The following is a 17302-nucleotide window of genomic DNA, read 5'->3' on the forward strand; positions in this document are numbered from 1 at the left end:
AACACCTCCAGCTACTAGATGGGCCTGGAGGGGGGATGGCCAAGGAGTACGTGAGGTTCAGGTTCTACATCCCAGTGAAATGCAAACTAGCGAGGACACAGAGTCAGAGTGGGAGCCGGGGAAAGGAACACTGAGCTGTGAGAGAAAAGCTGGAAAGGCCCCTGGGATGGGGAGGCCCCTGTTCCACCCAGGAGAGGCAGAAAATGAGTCTACCCCGGGGCCCCTGGCGGGCTCAGTCCGCAGAACATGTGACTTGATCTCGGGGTTGTGGGTTTGAGCCTCACGTTGGGTGTAGAGGTTACTTTGAAAAAATAAAAGCTCTGGGGGAAGAAAAGAAAGAAAATGAGTCTGGCAAAATGTGCATATAGGCCACCAAGGGCCACCCCCCAGACAGCTCCTTGCCTAAATCCCGGGAGTATGATAGATCTCGAGTCCCGCTGTTAGGAGCCTAGCCAGTCAGGGAAGTCTCGGGGAGAAGGCTGGCTTTCGGATTTCAGTCAGGGACGTCAGAATTCGGTGATACGGGGGGCACCTGGGCGGCTCAGTTGGTTAAGCGTCTGACTCTTGGTTTGCGCTCAGGTCACGATCAGAAGGCCGTGAGACGGAGGCCCGTGCCGGGCTCTGCGCCCGGTGAGGAGTCGGCTCCAGATGCTCTCCCCCTCCCCCCGCCCCTCCTCCCACTCGTGCTTTCTCCCAAATAAATAAATAAGTCTTAAAAAAAAAAAGTTGGTGATTTTTTTAGAGATTTTGTTTCCAGGATCTGGGAAAACTGAGGATCCTCTCTGTTAGACCTCGTAGACCCTGGGAAATCTGGAAATGAGTGGGTAGAGACTTTCAAAGCTCTTCCTGGATCTCGGCTTCAGGAACAAGTGGGAAACAGGTCTTGTGACCCTCTGGTCTCTCTGCGCCTTCCGGCCCACCATCTCTCCATGCTGTTTCCTCTGAGGACCAACGGTTCAGGTCAGGGGCCTGTGCCATCAGACCCCTGTATTACACGTTCCTCCGCACTGCAGCCCTGGTCATTCTCTATGCCTCCATTCCTGGGGCATGATGGGGAATTAGCTGATGTGTAGAAACCAAAGGCAAAAGCAGCAGCCATCACTCCCATTCGCAGCCCGGCACTGGGGACACACGTCCTGTTTCTGTCCCACACTCTGTTTCTGCAGAGTAGAAATCGGTCTGCATTTCCTCCCGTAGCCAAAATTAGTCAGCTTGGATCTGGGCCTCTTCATTCTCCACTGGGTCCTGGAGGGACAGAGTTGGGAAGAGGCTCAGGGACTTGGCTTGAATAAAAGGGAGATGCCAGGGAGGGGCGGGAGTCTGTTCCTCTCCCTCCTCCCCTGCTACACCCCCATCCAGCTTCTAAGGCTGGGCAGCTTCTGCCCTGGATCTTACAGAAACTCCCTGCCCTTCATCTCCAGTTCCAGATGCCACCGTCCCGCAGTTTCCTTGCATTGTATCAGCCTAAGAGGCAAGCTGAAATAAGGCATTATCCATCCCAGGACTCAGTAGTGAAAAGTTCTCGGAGGCTTAAGCATTTTCCCTCACCGACCCCCAACCCAATCTCTCTCTCTCTCTCTCTCTCTCTCTCTCTCTCTCTCTCTCTCTCTCTCTCCCTCTCCCTCTCTCCCCCCCCCCACCCGACGATGTGCCCTGAGAGGCAAGCTCTACCACCCTCTAGTGGCCAGAGCAGAAAGGACGCTCCCCCCCCCCCCCCCCCCCCCGCCCCGGATCCACCAGGACCGTCAAGGCTCTAGCAGGGAACGTCTTCTGAAAGACACAGCACAGTTTATAAATGAGAAAGCCGAGGAGGCCTACAGAGACTCACCCTGAGAGTCAGGGGCACGGTTGGGACCAGAACCCACGATCTCCTGACTCCCAGGCCAGTGCTTGGGCCCCGTTCCCGGCCTCCCCCTCTGACTCACCCCTGGGGAGGTCAGGTGGATTTGGAAACGGGTGTCCCCCCTGCCCCTGCAGAGCCGCGCCTGTACCTCAAATCCGCTCGCAGCTTTGATAACAGGGGTCCTTCTGAGGCCCTGGCTGCCCTCCGACTTCCAGGATTGTTCTGGACCTCGCCCAGCTGCCGTCGCCACGGTGACAGCACCGTCCATTCCCGCAGCTACCCAGGTCTCCTGTCTCCACGGTAACCGGTGCTTTTGCGACCTTCACTTTGCAGCGGTCGCGCTGCCGGTGCAGCGGCAGTTGCTGGGCGACGGTAGTGGGAGGCAGGGACTCGGGAAGCTCCGGGGGCGGGGGGGGTGCGGGGGGTGCCATGGCGCTGGCGGGGCCCCCGGGGGGCGCGAGCTGGACCTGGCGGCCGGTGGCTCGGGACGCGCTCCTGGCGCGGGCCTTCCACTCCTGCACTGAGCTGCGGGGCCGCTTCTACCTGGTGGGGGGCCTCCGGGCCGGAGGGGCAACAGAGCCGAGCGGCGATACGGTGGTCTTCGACCCGGCCGCGGGCCAGGCGGTGCAGATGGGCGCCCGGGGCGGCCCGCGGCGCAGCCACCACGACGCAGTGCCTGCGGGCGGACGCTGGCTCTGCGTGGTGGGCGGCTGGGACGGGGCGCGCCGCCTGGCCACGGTGGCCGCGCTGGACACGGAGCGCGGGGTGTGGGAGGCGTGGAGCGCGGCCCCCGGCAGCTGCCCCCCCGCCGGCCTCAGTAGCCACACCTGCACCCGCATCTCAGACCGAGAGCTGCGGGTGGCAGGCCGGGAGGGTGGGACCCGCACTCAGCGTCGCTACGGAAGCATCTACACGCTGAGGCTGGACCCCGGCGCCCGCACCTACTGGTATGGCACCCCCTGCCCCAAACGTCTCACCCTCCCTTCATCCATGCTCTAGAAAAGCGAAGGCTCGGCAGAACCGCGGGCACCCTGTCCACACCCTGACCCCCCCTTCCCCCGCATCCACCGTGACAAGAGAGCACGGCGCGCTCTCGGCTGGTATCACCCTCCTCTCCTCCGCCCACGGCACCGCCCGGCCTCCTTTCTGGGCTTGCCACGAAAGGAAGGTGCTGGGGCCCAGGCAGTACAGCCCTTTTGTTTTCCGGGCCGAACTTCTGCATCCCCACAGCTACAAGGAGGAGGGCTGCCACACAGCCTCCCGCTCGGGTCACTGTGCCGCCCTGCTCCGGACTCCCGGGCCCCACCCAGCTCACCAGCTGCTGCTCTTTGGGGGTTGCAACTCGGCTGAACCAGAAGTAGCTGGGCATTGGAGTCCGGGAAAGATTAAGGTATTATCTACTCACATCTTGCTGAGGGTGGAAGGGGGCTAAAATGGTGAGGCCTAAATCCCCCCAGCCAACCTCTTCTTTCTTCCGGAAGGAGGAACCACCTGCTGCCCCCCATTTGACGGAACAGCTTGCCAGGCTTGTGAGCACTGGGCAGGGGTCCCAGCAGGGGCCTCGGGGACTTCGGCATCACTCATGTTCTGTGGTGGGGCCCTTCGCCGTGCTGTTTGGTGGAGAAACTCTGACCAGAGCCAGAGATACCATCTGCAATGACCTCTACGTCTATGACACCCGTGAGGGCTGGCTGGTTGAGGAGGGGAGAAGGTGGGGAGAAGGTGGGGACATGGAAGAACCTGCAGGTGCAGAGAGAGGACAGAGTGATGGGTAGGGAGGAGCAAAAATTGACAAGTTAAAGGAATACACAGAGTATTCAACTGTGAAGAGGCCCACAAATCAAGTGAGGAGAAAAAAGGCGGGGCAAACCTTTGGTCTTGTGAGGAGCAGAAGCCCCACGGTGCCGAGATGCTGCTGCCTCACTGAGCACTTTCTGACCCAACAGGCAAGCCCCCTTCCACGTGGTTCCACTTCCCCTGCGCAGACCATGCGCTGAAACGTGTGGGCCATCGGACCTGCCTTTGGAATGATCAGCTTTACCTGGTTGGGGGTTTTGGTGAGGATGGCAGGACACCTAGTCCACAGGTGTGCACCCTGGACCTATTTATCTAAAGAGCAGTGCCAAGACACAGCCTCTGCTTTGTTGCAAACTCATAAACCATTACCACCAGAGCTATCTGTCTCATTTCAAGTGCTTATTAAATTCCGATCTGAGAGTCAACTTTGTCTGTGAATCTTTTTTGGGGGGAGGGTAGTCAACAAGTAGCCACATCTTTATTTGCAAGGGAAAGGATAAAATATGGGACCTCCTCTGATATCATGAGCCATTAGCCTGCTGGAACCAAACCCCACAAGTCATAGGCTTTCCATGCCTCATGCAGATCCCACCCCTCATACTGGGAGAAAGCTTCAGGCTAGAGCTAAGCATTCTGACCAAAACATTTAATTAACAAAAAAATATTACAATAGCAGAGAAAATAATAATAATAACAATAAAGAGAAATTAGAAGAAGTGGGAGTTAGGGTAGAAAAAAATGCAAAGGTCTTGATCCCTAGGAGACCAACACTCCGGCCGAGCTGGACTTCGCCCCAGCCCCTTCTGAGTTCTCCTTGGCTGCTGGTTTCTCATCTTCCCCCATGAGACGAATGTTGTGCTTTTCCCGGAATTCATTTAATTCTCTTCCCTTTGCCTGAAGCTGCTGTGTGAGTGTCTCAATGATCTTCTGTATCTAGAGGGCAAGCGACAGGGATTACATGAGGCTTTCAGGACTCCCTTCCCCTGCCTGGTACGGACTATGGCTGGGGATGTGATGGAGGGATGATACCTCTAGCCTCACCAAGTATTAACAGGAGAGCCAGGCACTAAAAGTATGCCTTTCTCAAACACAATGATTTATAAACTTTAATGTACATTAAGAACCACTTGGGCTGTTTGTTTTTAAAACGCTACTCCACGGGTGCCTGGCTGGCTCAGTTGGTAGAGCATGCGACCCTTAATCTCAGGGTTGTGGGTTCAAGCCCCATGCCGGGCGCCGAGATTACTTAAAAAAAAAAAAAAAAAAGCCACTCCACAGGCCCCCACCTCCAACTGTTCTGAATCAATGGGTCCAGGAAGCTGCATTTTAAAGTCAGTCCTCCAGGTGACCTGGATGCAGGTATCCATGGACTACGCTGTGAGAAACATGGCTCTCCCTGCCCCCTCTCCCCCAGATCGGCCAGGTCACAGAGCGCAGGGAAAAAGGCTGGCAGCCCGAAACTACTCCTGTCTTAGTCTAGACTTAACAGAGCATAAAAAGCACAGGCTAACAGGCTTTTTATGCTGTCTTCAACATGGGTTCCTACCCACTGGCCTACACCCCTCAGCTGCCCAGAGCTTCTCAGGGATCCCTGCTCACCTGCTCCTTGTTGCTCTCCAGGGCAGGCAGCACCTCTTTGACTGTCCGCTCGACCAGCACACCTCCAACCATGCGGTAGCACTTGCGGGCCTCATCCACCTCCTTCAGCGTGTCGATCACGAGGCTGCGGCAGGAGGACAAGGCGCAGCTGAGAATTTGGCCCCACCGACTGCAACCAGCCCTCACAAAATGGCCCGGCCAACTCTCCTTCCGTTTGCTGCTCCCCAACCTCCTCACCTGTGCTCGTTCAGCTCCATCTCCAGCTCAGCGGCTTTGGACGCCAGACCCCGCTGTTCCTGCCGAAGGCGATTGAAGCCAGCAATCACCTTAGAAGACGAGAAAGAGTTAAGTGAGAGAGGAGACGGTGGACATGGCAGAGGCTCCAGAAACAACACAGGAGGGCAAGCTCTGGACACCTACCTTGGAAAAGGAGTGGAACCCAAGTTTGTGATTTCTACCTTTAGTCTGTCAGGACTTCCACTCGCGCAACACTTACGGAGAGCCTACTGCGTGTGAGAACTGTGCCGGGCCCTCCTGCGGCTTCCGCATGGGGAGGGACAGGCGCGTGTACTACAGGTGGGGGGGGTGCTCAGACTTGCAGGGAGAGAGAGCTGTCTGCAAAGGCTTTGTAGTGGGTAACTCTCGTTTGGGTCTGCCCAGCATTCCTCCCACAGGGAAACTGCCCTTCCTGAGCTCAGTGGGCTGCTTGTGGGGCTACTATTCACAGGACCCATGCTCCCTGACCACGGGGGCAGCGACCTGTTCTATACCAGAGTCTCTGTATAGGAACCAATTTTGGGGGAGAGACAAAGAGGTCTAGAAGACAGTGGGAGCCAAGACAACCAGCTGTCCTGCACAGATGATCCTCGGTCCCTCTTCCTGAAATCCCCAAAGCTGCCCTGGTTCTTGAACTTGGTGTGACCCAGTTCTTGAATCTTTCTTCTCATTGTGTTCAATTCTCTGAATGACCCACTCTCCTTCCAAAACACTACTTAAAAAGAAACAAAAAAACGTTGGCCAGAGTCCGTTTCTGTAGCCTAGAAACCCTAACACAGGCTTGCGGAGACACACTGCCTTCACTGAAGCCTGAAGGATGAGAAACTGGGAGAAGAAGGGGTGCAAGAGATGCGTAAGAAGTAACGTATGTAAAGGCCCAGAGGAATGATTACTACGAGCTCCTTGTTCCCCAGAAACGGAGCAGGGAATTAAAATTTCATGAAAACCAGACTGGGTACTACTATCACCACCCCCATGACTTTTAAGTACAGGGCTGAGGACTGTGTGTGGAGAGGAACATCAGATGAAAGGTAGAAAAGGTAATGAGGACAGCAAATTGTGGGGGTGGCTGGGGTAGGAGAAAAAAAAAAAAGGAAAACCTGGGGCCCGGGGACAAAAGACCGGATTTCAGGTTTTGTCTCTGCCGCATACTGGCTCTATGGCCTCGGACATTTAACCGTATGGTTCTCAACCCTGGCTACACATCAGAATCCCCAGGGTAGCGTGAACAGTGGCGTCTCAGAACAATTACACAATCACTGGGTGAGGCCCAGGCATAAGTATTTCTTTCTTTCTTAAGATTTTATTTACTTTTAGAGAGAGAGAGAGAATGTGCATGCACGTGGGGGAAGAGCAGAGGGAGAGAGAGAATCCCAAGCAGACTCGCACTGAGCCCGGAGCCTGGGGCTCGATCTCATGACCCTGAGATCATGACCTGAGCCGAGATCGTGACCTGAGCCGAAATCAAGAGACAAGTGGGACACTTAACCCTGAGCCACCCAGACGCCCCAGGCCTCAGTATTTTCAAAAGCTCTCCCACATAATTCTATTAGTGCAGCCAGAACTGAGAACCACGGGGTTACTCTCTTCGAGCCTTAGTTCCCTCACGTGTGAAACACACAGGGAACCTACTCTATTGAGCTGTTGTATCCTGTGAACCAGTTAGTATGAAAGGACTCTCTAAGCAGGAGAGTACATTAACTACTATCACAGCCTTCTCTCCAAACCCACACGGCCTCCCCTCCGGCCCCTCCTGCTCAGCGGAGAGCAGTGAGCCCACCCACTCAAACTACTGCTGAAGCTCTCACTCCCGTTCACATCATGTCCAGTCTCACTGCCACTAATGAACAACCACCTCAACCTTACTAGGATCTTTTATCTCTAGCGCTCTCTGCAAGGCTCACTGACAGCTAGTCAAGATCCTTTTTTTTTTTTTTAAAGATTTTATTTATTTAGGGCGCCTGGGTGGCTCAGATGGTTAAGTGTCTGCCTTCGGCTCAGGTCATGATCCCAGAGTCCTGGGATCGAGTCCCACATCGGGCTCCCTGCTCCTTGGGAGCCTGCTTCTCCCTCTGCCTCTCTCTCTCTCTGTCTCTCATGAATAAATAAATAAAATCTTAAAAAAAAAAAGATTTTATTTATTTATTTGACAGAGAGAGACACAGTGAGAGAGGGAACACGAGCAGGGGGAGTGGGAGAGGGAGAAGTAGGCTTCCCGCGGAGCAGGGAGCCCGATGTGGGACTCGATCCCAGGACCCTGGGACCATGACCTGAGCCGAAGGCAGACGCTTAACGACTGAGCCACCCGGGCGCCCCCAGCTAGTAAGATCCTAACGGCTAACCTGTGCCACCCCTACATCCCTCTACTGCTCAAAAAGCCAAGGAACAGGTCTGGCTAGGACCCCGCCACTCGAGCAGCGTGCTGCATCTCCAGGCCCCCACCGATCCATCTCCACTCCGTCCACTCCGTCCACTCGTTCCAACAGACGCCTTGAGAACCTAACTCGTTTATAAGCTGTTCTTCCTTCACCTCCACCGCCTATACCAAACTATTCCATTTATAGTTAGCTTTTTCTCCACTGTCAGTGTTACAGATCAAAATAATTTCACCTAAGGGGCGCCTGGGTGGCTCAGTCGTTGGGCGTCTGCCTTCGGCTCAGGTCATGGTCCCAGGGTCCTGGGATGGAGCCCCCCATCGGGCTCCCTGCTCCGCGGGGAGCCTGCTTCTCCCTCTCCCACTCCCCCTGCTTGTGTTCCCTCTCTCGCTGTGTCTCTCTCTGGCAAGTAAATAAATAAAAAATCTTAAAAAAAAAAAAACACAATAATTTCACCTAAGAAAATTCCATAACTAAACCAGATTCTAGATGCTCTCCTAGCACCCAAATGACCCACTCTTCTAGATGTATGTTGTTAAATACACCAATGAAATCAGCTTAAGAGTCTAAAATTTCTGAGGCCTGAACTTATTTTCCTTAGTAATTAATAAGAATCTACTTTTCAACCACCAATTTAACACAACTAAAGGCAAAAGAGAGATTTTTTTTAATTCCAATTTTTCTTCAAACATTCTTGTTAATAAACAACCCCTATTTCCTCCTGGTCCAGTTTATGAACTTGTAATCAAATGTCAAACTAGAATAAATCTATTTAAGTGTATGAGTTACCACAGTTTTATGGAAAATTTCAGCCACTGGTGTACTTAAAGAAAATGACATCTCTTAGCAGCTAACTGTAACCTAACTGGAAATTAGATGTAAAATAAACTAATATTAACCTGCCATCTCTGGGGTCTGCCACATAATGAAGACAGAAGGGCTGTGATCTATTCCCACATTCTTCCTGTTAAAATACAACTTTTCTAATGGTCTTCTCCCTTATGGCTAGAATTAAATTTCCTTCTCTTTCCCTTACTCCCCGTTCTCCTAAAGTTGTCTGGTATAAGCAGGGATGGCCAGGTCAGTGTTGATTCTCTCAACCCTACTAAAATCATCATGTTACATGTAAACATTCCTACTGAAAAAGAATCCAATTAAATTAAAATACCAGCTGTTTATTCAAAAGTAACTGCAATCCTGGTAACTATGCAGAGCTCTTTACATTCTCATAATTGGCACATACAAACAATTTTATACAGGACATGGTTTTCTTCCCCCGCCCCAGCTTTACTGAGATATAATGACATATGACATTGTGTAAGTGTAAGGTATACAACATTATGACTTGATGTATGTACATATTGTGAAATGATTACCAAAATAAAATTAGTTAACACATCCCATATGTTAACCCCTTCTATGTGCTCACATATAAATGTGTATCATGTCTGGGTGGTTCAGTCAGTTAAGTGTCTGACTCTTGATTCTGGCTCAGGTCATGATCTCAGGGTCATAGGATGGAGCCCCACATCAGGCTCTGAGCTGAGTATGGAACCTGCTTAGGTTCTGAGAGAGAACCTCTCCCTCTGCCCCTCCCCCTCACTCGAGTATATGCGGCTCTCTCTCTCTCTCTCAAAAAAAATAATAATAAAGCATATCGGGGCACCTGGGTGGCTCAGTCGGTTAAGCATCTGCCTTCGGCTGAGGTCATGATCCCAGGGGCCTGAGATCAAGTCCCGCATCGAGCCCTCCATTGGGCTCCCTGCTCTGTGGGGAGCCTGCTTCTCCCTTTAACCCTACTTGTGCCCTCTCACTCTGTCAAATAAATAAAATCTTTAAAAAAAAAATTAAGAATAAAATAAAGCACATCAATTCCTTAAATTTTTTAGAAGATTTTATTTATTTGAGAGAGAGCGAGAGACAGCAAAAGTGGAGGGGGAGCAGTAAAGGGAGAGAAGCAGACTCCCAACTGAGCAGGGAGCCCGATGTGGGACTCGATCCCAGGACTCCTGGATCATGACCTGAGCTGAAGGCAGATGCTTAACCAACTGAGCCACCCAGGCACCCTCCTTAAATTTTTTTGATAGAAAATTATTCCAATTTTAGGGGCGCCTGGGTGGCTCAGTTGGTTAAGCGACTGCCTTCGGCTCAGGTCATGATCCTGGAGTCCCGGGATCAAGTCCCACATCGGACTCCCTGCTCAGCAGGGAGTCTGCTTCTCCCTCTGACCCTCTTCCCTCTCGTGCTATCTCTCATTCTCTCTCAAATAAATAAAATCGTAAAAAAAAAAATTATTCCAATTTTATTGCGTTCCTAACTTTCAATCATGCAGCCTGCCTTCTAATCTTTGTTACCTTCTTTGAAATTTTAAATATGCAAATGCAACCTCTTTTTAAATACCTATATTTTCCACAGTCCTACAGTAAAGCACCTTCCTCCCAGTTTATAAGTAAAAGAACACTACTATATGCCAAGCACTCTGCTACTCTTTATCTCATTTAATTCTAAAATAAAAACACAGTTTAAGACACGTACTTCACTTTATAGATCAGTAGAGCTAGGGTGTGTGTGTGTGTGTGTGTGTGTGTGTGTGTGTGTGTGTGTGTGTGTGTAGAGCAAGGCTGGTAGGGTGTGTGTGTGTGTGTGTGTGTGTGTGTAGAGCAAGGCTGGTAGGGTGTGTGTGTGTGTGTGTGTGTGTGTGTGTGTAGAGCAAGGCTGGTAGGGTGTGTGTGTGTGTGTGTGTGTGTGTGTGTGTGTGTGTGTGTGTGTGAAAGTAACACAGTGAACCAGTACTTCTACCCAGGTTTGTTGAACTCCAAGAATCCATTTTCTACTGATGTATTATTACTGGCTTGTCATGTATCACCTCTCATTTAAGGTCAAACTAGGGGCCGGCCCCTGGCGGGCTCAGTCAGAAGAGCGTGCAACTCTTGATCTCAGGGTTGTGAGTTCCAGTCCCACGATGGGTGTAGAGATTACTTAAAAAAGAAAGTCTTAAAAAAAAAAAAAAAGTCGGGGCGCCTGATGACTCAGTTGGTTAAGTGGCTGACTTCGGCTCAGGCCATGATCCTCAGGACCCATCAGGCTCTGTGCTCAGTGGGGAGTCTGCTTTTCCCTCTCCCTTTGCTGCTCCCCCTGCTCATGCTTTCTCTCTCAAATAAATAAATAAAATCTTAAAAAAAAAGTCAAACTATTTCCAATGATTTATTTTCCCATTTCCTTCCTTCTTTTTTTTTTTGTTGTTTATTTAATCAATACCACATAGTGTTGATAACTTCAGGAAAAATCTATAATCATTACCTTTATCTCCAAAATGTCCTTTGGTCTTCTTACCTACATGATGTTTACTCTTACTGGGTTCAGTGAAAAATAGAACAACAGATCAAGAATTATGACTAGATGCATTTGGAAAAGCATTTTCTGGGGTGTCACTAAGAATCTTCTTTTCAGTTTAGTGTCCCCTTTCCTGACAAACATACTCAACTATCAAGAAAACGTCTTTGACCAGGGGCGCCTGAGTGGCTCAGTCGGTTAAGAGTCTCCCTTCGGCTCAGGTCATGATCTCGGGGTCCTGGGATCAAGCCCCACATCATCAGGCTCCCTGCTCAGTTGGGAGTCTGCTTGTCCCTCTCCCTCTGCCCCTCCTCCCTGCTTGTGTGTGCTAACACTCTCTCTCTAATAAATAAATAAAATCTTTTTTAAAAAAAGAAAGACAAAAATAAAAAAACGTCATTGACATTACTACTCCAACAAATAACGGTTCTCAGCCCTTCTCTTCATCTTCTACTTTAGGACTAGTCTGTACTCATTGCTTCTACTTCCTCACCTCCCCCTTCACTCCCAACCCACTTTAAATTGCCTTCTATCTATACTAGTTATTAAATTATTATTACTTACTAAACTACCCTCTCAAAAATCATGAATGGCCTCCTACCGAATTCAACAATTTTTTTCTCAATTTTCACTCTGCTTCTTCAAACTCTCTTCCTTTAAGTAGCAACGTGGTAGGGTGGAAATAGCCCAAACTTCTGTGTCTGACATGGGTTCATATCCTACTATTGCTCTTTACTTGCTATAATGACCGAGTTACTTAACTTTTCTCTTGGTCTCCTCATTTATAAAATGGAGTTCATATACCATACAGAAGGGTTTCTAAACATCAGCACTACTGATACTCTGGGCAGGAAAATACTTTCTTATAGGGGGCTATCCTGTGCATGGTAGGAGATTTAGCAACCTCTCTGCTGCTACCCACTAAAAGCCAGTAGCAGCTCCTACTTGTGACAACCAAAAATGTCTCCAGGCATTACCAATTTCTCCTGGGGTAAAATCACAGCAGGCTGAGAACCACTGCCTCAGGGTAACAAGGAGAACTAAACTGAGGGAATATGTCCAGTGCCCAAAACAAGGAAGGTTCTCTTTTCTCTTTCAGTTTCCAGGACCCTTTGGTTCATTGGTTCTCCTACCTCTCTTAACACTCCTTTCCTCTTTCTGAAGTTCCTCCTCTCATCCCCACAATGGAGACAGGATCTAAGATTCTTTTCATAGTACTTCTCCCTTTATTACCTAGTCTATTTCAATTCGTATCTTAGCTACTTCTATGGCTTCAACAATTGCCTTTATTCTACTGCCTGCAAACCCAGGCCTTCTCAGAAATTCTAGACCCACACTTCCAAGTTAGAGGAAGGAGCTCTGAAGTCGGTAAGAAATGGTTTCACAGTCTAACCATGAGCAAGTTATCTCTTTTTTGAATCTTTTCTTCACCAATAACATAAAGATAATAACTGTCTCCTAGAATATTGTGAAGATCAATTACTTACATCAAGGACTTAGGACAATATCCAGTATATAACAGGTTGTCAATAAATAGCTATTAGTACAGAACATTTCCACTTAAATGTCCTACAGACACCTTAAACTCAGGTCATCTGAAGCGGAATTGATCATCTTTTACCCCGTTTTAAACTGTTCCTTTTCTTGTCTCCATTTCTTTTTTGGAAAGATTTTATTTATTCATTTAAGAGAGACAGAGAGAGGCAGAGGCAGAGGGAGAAGCGGGCTCCCTGTGGAGCAGAGAGCCCAATGCGGGACTTGATCCTAGGACCCTGGGGATCACAGCCTGAGCCGAAGGCAGACGCTTAACCGACTTAGCCACCCAGGCACCCCTGTCTCCCCTATTTCTGCTAATGACACCACTCTAACCCTCCAGGTAGGAAACCCTGGTTTCATCTTTGAACACACCCTTATCCCAACAACTGCCAAATTTACTGCACCTGCTTCAGCAATTTTTCTTAGGCTCTCTCTCTCTTTTTTTTTTAAGATTTTATTTATTTATTTGACAGAGAGAGACACAGCGAGAGAGGGAACACAAGCAGGGGGAGTGGGAGAGGGAGAAGCAGGCTTCCCACCGAGCAGGGAGCCCGATGTGGGGCTCCATCCCAGGACCCGGGGATCATGACCTGAGCTGAAGGCAGACGCTTAACGACTGAGCCACCCAGGCGCCCCTTCTTAGGCTCTCTGACATCACCCTAGTCCGAGCCTTCATTACCCATGGAGTCTGAACTACTCCTGTAGTCTTCTAAATTATCTCCCTATTTTTGGACTCTCCAAATTCATCCTATACACTGCTGGTAACTTAATTTTCCTAATACTTGGATGACATAGAAAAATGTTCATGATATATTAGACTTAAAACACAGACTACAGGGGCACATGGATGGCTCAGTCGGTTAACTGTCTGCCCTTGGCTCAGGTCATGATCCCAGGGTCCTGGGATCAAGCCCTGCATTAGGCTCCCTGCTCAGCAAGGAATCTGCTTCTCCCTCTGCCCTTCCCCCCTGCTCACGCTCTCTCACTCTCTCGCTCACGCTCTTTCTCCAATAAATAAAACCTCTAAAAAACAAAACAAACACAGATTACAAAAGTATACATTGTATAATACTAATATTATAAAGTATATAAATATGTAAAGAAGACATGTTCTCCCTTTCCCTCTACACAACATACAAAAACATAAAGGAGGGGGAGAAACCTCCTTTGGAGTATTATCAAAGGATATATTCCAAAATGGTAATAGTAGTTATCTTTGGATACTAGGATCATGGGCAATTTATTTTTTATTTTGTACTTTTTCCTGTGTTTTCTACATTTCCACAATGAACATGTGTTATTTTATGTAAAAGAAAAATAACAACAGCATACCATACATCCTTCTGTGACTCCCTCACTGCTTACATTAAAAAGTTCCAAATTCACAGACATTGGGGAGGGTATGTGCTAATGGTGAGCACTGTGAATTGTGTAAGACTGATGAATCACAGACCTGTACCTCTGAAACAAGTAATACATTATATATTAAAAAAAAAAAAAGGAGATAGGAGGAAGGGAAAAATGAAGGGGGGGGAAATCAGAGGGGGAGAAGAACCATGACAAACGATGGACTCTGAGAAACAAACCGAGGGTTCTAGAGGGAAGGGGGGGATGGGTTAGCCTGGTGATGGGTATTAAGGAGGGCACGTTCTGCGTGGAGCACTGGGGGTTATATGCAAACAATGAATCCTGGAACACTACATCCAAAACTAATGACGTCATGTATGGTGACTAACATAATAAAATAAAATAAAAAAGTTCCAAATTCTCTGCCACGCAAAGACTCAGCTTGCTTTAAGCACCACATCTTTCTTATACCTCATGATTTAGCTAAACTCGCCAGTCCCTGCACCTCACGTCAGCCTGCGCCTTCTCAGTCTAGCTCTCCTCTTCTTATCGTGTTCCCTACGTTCTATTTCCATTACCACCTGTTCAAATCTACCCATTCCTTCAGGCTCAGTTCAAGTATCTTTAATATGATCATGTATACATGGAAAAATATGTCTGTCTGATTCTCAAATCACCCACTCAAGTGAAAGCCCTGCTCTTCCAGTTACTGACTTTGGGTAAGTTAACTAGAGTCTCTGAAATCCAAATATCCTTACCTATAAAGGGAGAACAACATAACCTACTCCAAATAGCAGTAATTAAATAACAGAAGAAAAAATGAGTACCTAGTACAATGTGTTACTTCCTTCCATCTTGTTTATAAGGGACATATGTAGCTCACATTTGCAAGAATGATAAATCATATATATATATTTTTTAATTTTTTAAAGTAATCTCTAGGCCCAACATGGGGCTTGAACTCACCACTCTAAGATCAAGAACCACATGTTCTACCTACTGAGCCAGCCAGGCACCCCAATAAATCTAGTATTTTTTACCCAGTGTTCTCTCTGGAACACAAAGGCCACACATTGTTAAGCAAGAACAGCCTCAGAACTCAATTACCACAACTGATCAGTTTCTTTTGAGGGCTTCTTCTCTTTCTCCATAACCCCTTATATTGGTTCCACCCTTGTTCTGCTTTTTTCACTTTCTGTACAAACCCTAGATGATTTTGCCCATAACTATGACTTTGTCTACCAACCATAAGCTTCTAATTCTCTAATCTGTATCTCTGACTCGGATTTCTGTAACTCAATATTTGTAAGTCAAACCGACTATTAAAAATGTCTCTGCCTGAACATCCTACAAGAAACCCAAACTCAAAACCCCCAAATAAACTTATTCCCCAGCCCCCTCCCCCAACATTTCCTATCTTCCTACATTCCCTATGACACCAGCATCTATCAAAGACAGAAATCTGAGAAACATCCTAGATTCCTATTCCTTTTTCTTTACATTGAAGGCTTGCATTCCATCCCATACTTTAAGTCTACCTGCACCCTAAACATGCCAGGCAGGTTCATGCCTCAGTGCTTTTAAGCATATGAGTCCCTCTACCTAGGAAATTCTCCACTTCCTTCTTGCTTGACTAATTTCTCTCATCCTTTAGAATTGAACTGAAGGATTATGTCTTCCAGAAAAACAAACATACTATATTCCAGTCACTGTGCAAAACACTTTGCATGCATTTCTTGTCTAATAATCAAAATAGTGATGAAGTATGCACCATTATATTTTTACAGGAGGGCAAGGTGAGAGAAGTAACTCACAGGTCATCTACACATAATAAATAGTAGAAATGTGATTCAAGCACAAATCTGCCAAACCCCAGGGCACTTCTTACGCTCTTAGCCACCCCACTATACCACAGCTCCCGCTTCCCACCCACTCTTCAAATCCCATAACCTCCTGCTTAGTTAGAGGGTCCCTCTTCTAGCCACCATAAAGAGGGGCCTGTGTGGAATACTGTACATCTTTACTGTTTGGTTTGTCTTTTCTCAAATGAGTCCGTGAGCAATCTTGAAAACAAGGTCATTTCATGTTATCTTTTCCTGTACCAAGCAGAGGGCCTAGCACATGGTAGAGCCTCAGAAAATATTAGGTTCCTTCTCCCTTCCCTTCCACCACAACCACTCCCCCCCCACCTGGGGGCAGAAACCATCCTTTACCCCGTCCGCAAATTCCCACAGCACTTTATACCTGTTAGGACACTCATCCGTTGCCTCATGTTAGCATTTTGTAGGCCTTATTTTACTATGAGCTCTTTGAAAAATCTTTATGCAGACACCTTTGCCTGTAGTAACTGTTCAACAAATAACTGATAAGTGAACCTGTAATTAAAAGAGCTGTTGTTTATGTTTTCCTTTCTATTATGTAGATTTCTTCCCACCTCTATTAAACACTAGCCCCCACCATTAGCAAACTATGGCTCCCACGCCACAGAAGGCTTTCGGAGTTATTTATCAAACGTTTCCCGATCCTAGACACTGGGGGAAATGCAAACTCGGGTTAGAAAAGGGTTTCTGGCCGCTAAAGAAATCCAATCTAAGAAGGACTTGCGAGTCAAAATAGTATGGAACACTAGACTCTTCAAGTATGTGAGTCACGTGGCTCTGCAGAGGGCGACTGTCAACGTCGTTTCAGGGTCACGTAACAGACCACACAACCAGCCCGTTGACTAATCCCCCGGGATTCGTTGCGAGCTGCCTGGCCCAGCCTATCCTGTTTGAGGGTGCGGAGAAGTGGGGAAAGCGACGACCTATCTCCCCTCACAACAGTGCATCCTCTCACACGCCGCATTTCGGGGCTCGGCCTCCTGCTGGCTCACCCAACACCCCAAGGGAGGCGTGGCCTTCACCTACCAACTCTCCGGCTCTCTCCCCGGGGGCTCCGCCAGCTTCTCCAAGGACCCTCCCCTCTGGGCGGCCTCGCAAAGGTGAGACCGGAGTGAGGCCTGCACCAGCCACAGGCTCCCCCCTCTCTTCGCATCGATTCCGGACTCGGCCCGGTTGCCCTCCTTCGGGTTCTCCGCTCCTCACCTGCTCTGCCGACACCGCCCCTTTCCCCGCGCCGCTCCCGCTGCTCTTGCCGGCGCGACCGCTGCTCTCCGCCATCTTCGCCGCCTGCTGGGCTTCCGGCGTGCGTAGCTCCG

The 17302-nt window shown here is 48.8% G+C and overlaps 2 protein-coding genes, 1 long non-coding RNA gene and 1 other non-coding gene across 4 annotated transcripts; 2 read left to right on the top strand and 2 right to left on the bottom strand.

Annotated features, from left to right (window-relative positions):
- Positions 1 to 730: 730 nt before the first annotated feature.
- LOC114199197 (uncharacterized) lies at positions 731 to 2127 on the bottom strand. The gene is made up of 2 exons (XR_003607239.1): positions 1992 to 2127; positions 731 to 1245 (listed from the first exon to the last, which is right to left on the bottom strand). It is a non-coding gene; the product is annotated as an uncharacterized LOC114199197 (long non-coding RNA).
- A 145-nt stretch (positions 2128 to 2272) lies between these two features.
- Positions 2273 to 3986, top strand: KLHDC9 (kelch domain containing 9). The gene is made up of 4 exons (XM_028091007.2): positions 2273 to 2790; positions 3074 to 3233; positions 3325 to 3523; positions 3790 to 3986. The coding sequence occupies exons 1-4, from the start codon at positions 2273 to 2275 to the stop codon at positions 3954 to 3956; spliced, it is 1044 nt and encodes a 347-aa protein (XP_027946808.1). The 3' UTR covers positions 3957 to 3986.
- A 285-nt stretch (positions 3987 to 4271) lies between these two features.
- On the bottom strand, positions 4272 to 17293 carry PFDN2 (prefoldin subunit 2). The gene is made up of 4 exons (XM_028090893.2): positions 17190 to 17293; positions 5477 to 5565; positions 5240 to 5363; positions 4272 to 4573 (listed from the first exon to the last, which is right to left on the bottom strand). Exons 1-4 carry the CDS (start codon positions 17262 to 17264, stop codon positions 4397 to 4399), a joined length of 465 nt encoding a protein of 154 aa, XP_027946694.1. The 5' UTR covers positions 17265 to 17293; the 3' UTR covers positions 4272 to 4396.
- Positions 4804 to 4876, top strand: TRNAK-CUU (transfer RNA lysine (anticodon CUU)). Its single transcript has one exon. It is a non-coding gene; the product is annotated as a tRNA-Lys (tRNA).
- Positions 17294 to 17302: the final 9 nt, after the last annotated feature.

The sequence above is a fragment of the Eumetopias jubatus genome, unplaced genomic scaffold (assembly GCF_037043125.1).
Source record: "Eumetopias jubatus isolate StellerSeaLion01/CBP00866 unplaced genomic scaffold, mEumJub1_p1.0 scaffold_12, whole genome shotgun sequence".
Taxonomy (NCBI): domain Eukaryota; kingdom Metazoa; phylum Chordata; class Mammalia; order Carnivora; family Otariidae; genus Eumetopias; species Eumetopias jubatus.

What these genes read in the sequence shown, in the direction of transcription:
- KLHDC9 (XM_028091007.2), top strand. Translation starts at nt 2,273, where the DNA reads ATGGCGCTGGCGGGGCCCCCGGGGGGCGCGAGCTGGACCTGGCGGCCG. An exon ending in CCCGGCGCCCGCACCTACTG is followed by an intron (nt 2,791 to 3,073) that starts GTATGGCACCCC and finishes GCATCCCCACAG; the next exon opens with CTACAAGGAGGAGGGCTGCC. An exon ending in CCTCTACGTCTATGACACCC is followed by an intron (nt 3,524 to 3,789) that starts GTGAGGGCTGGC and finishes CTGACCCAACAG; the next exon opens with GCAAGCCCCCTTCCACGTGG.
- PFDN2 (XM_028090893.2), bottom strand. Translation starts at nt 17,264, where the DNA reads ATGGCGGAGAGCAGCGGTCGCGCCGGCAAGAGCAGCGGGAGCGGCGCG. An exon ending in GGGCGGTGTCGGCAGAGCAG is followed by an intron (nt 5,566 to 17,189) that starts GTGAGGAGCGGA and finishes TCGTCTTCTAAG; the next exon opens with GTGATTGCTGGCTTCAATCG. An exon ending in TGGAGAGCAACAAGGAGCAG is followed by an intron (nt 4,574 to 5,239) that starts GTGAGCAGGGAT and finishes CTTGCCCTCTAG; the next exon opens with ATACAGAAGATCATTGAGAC.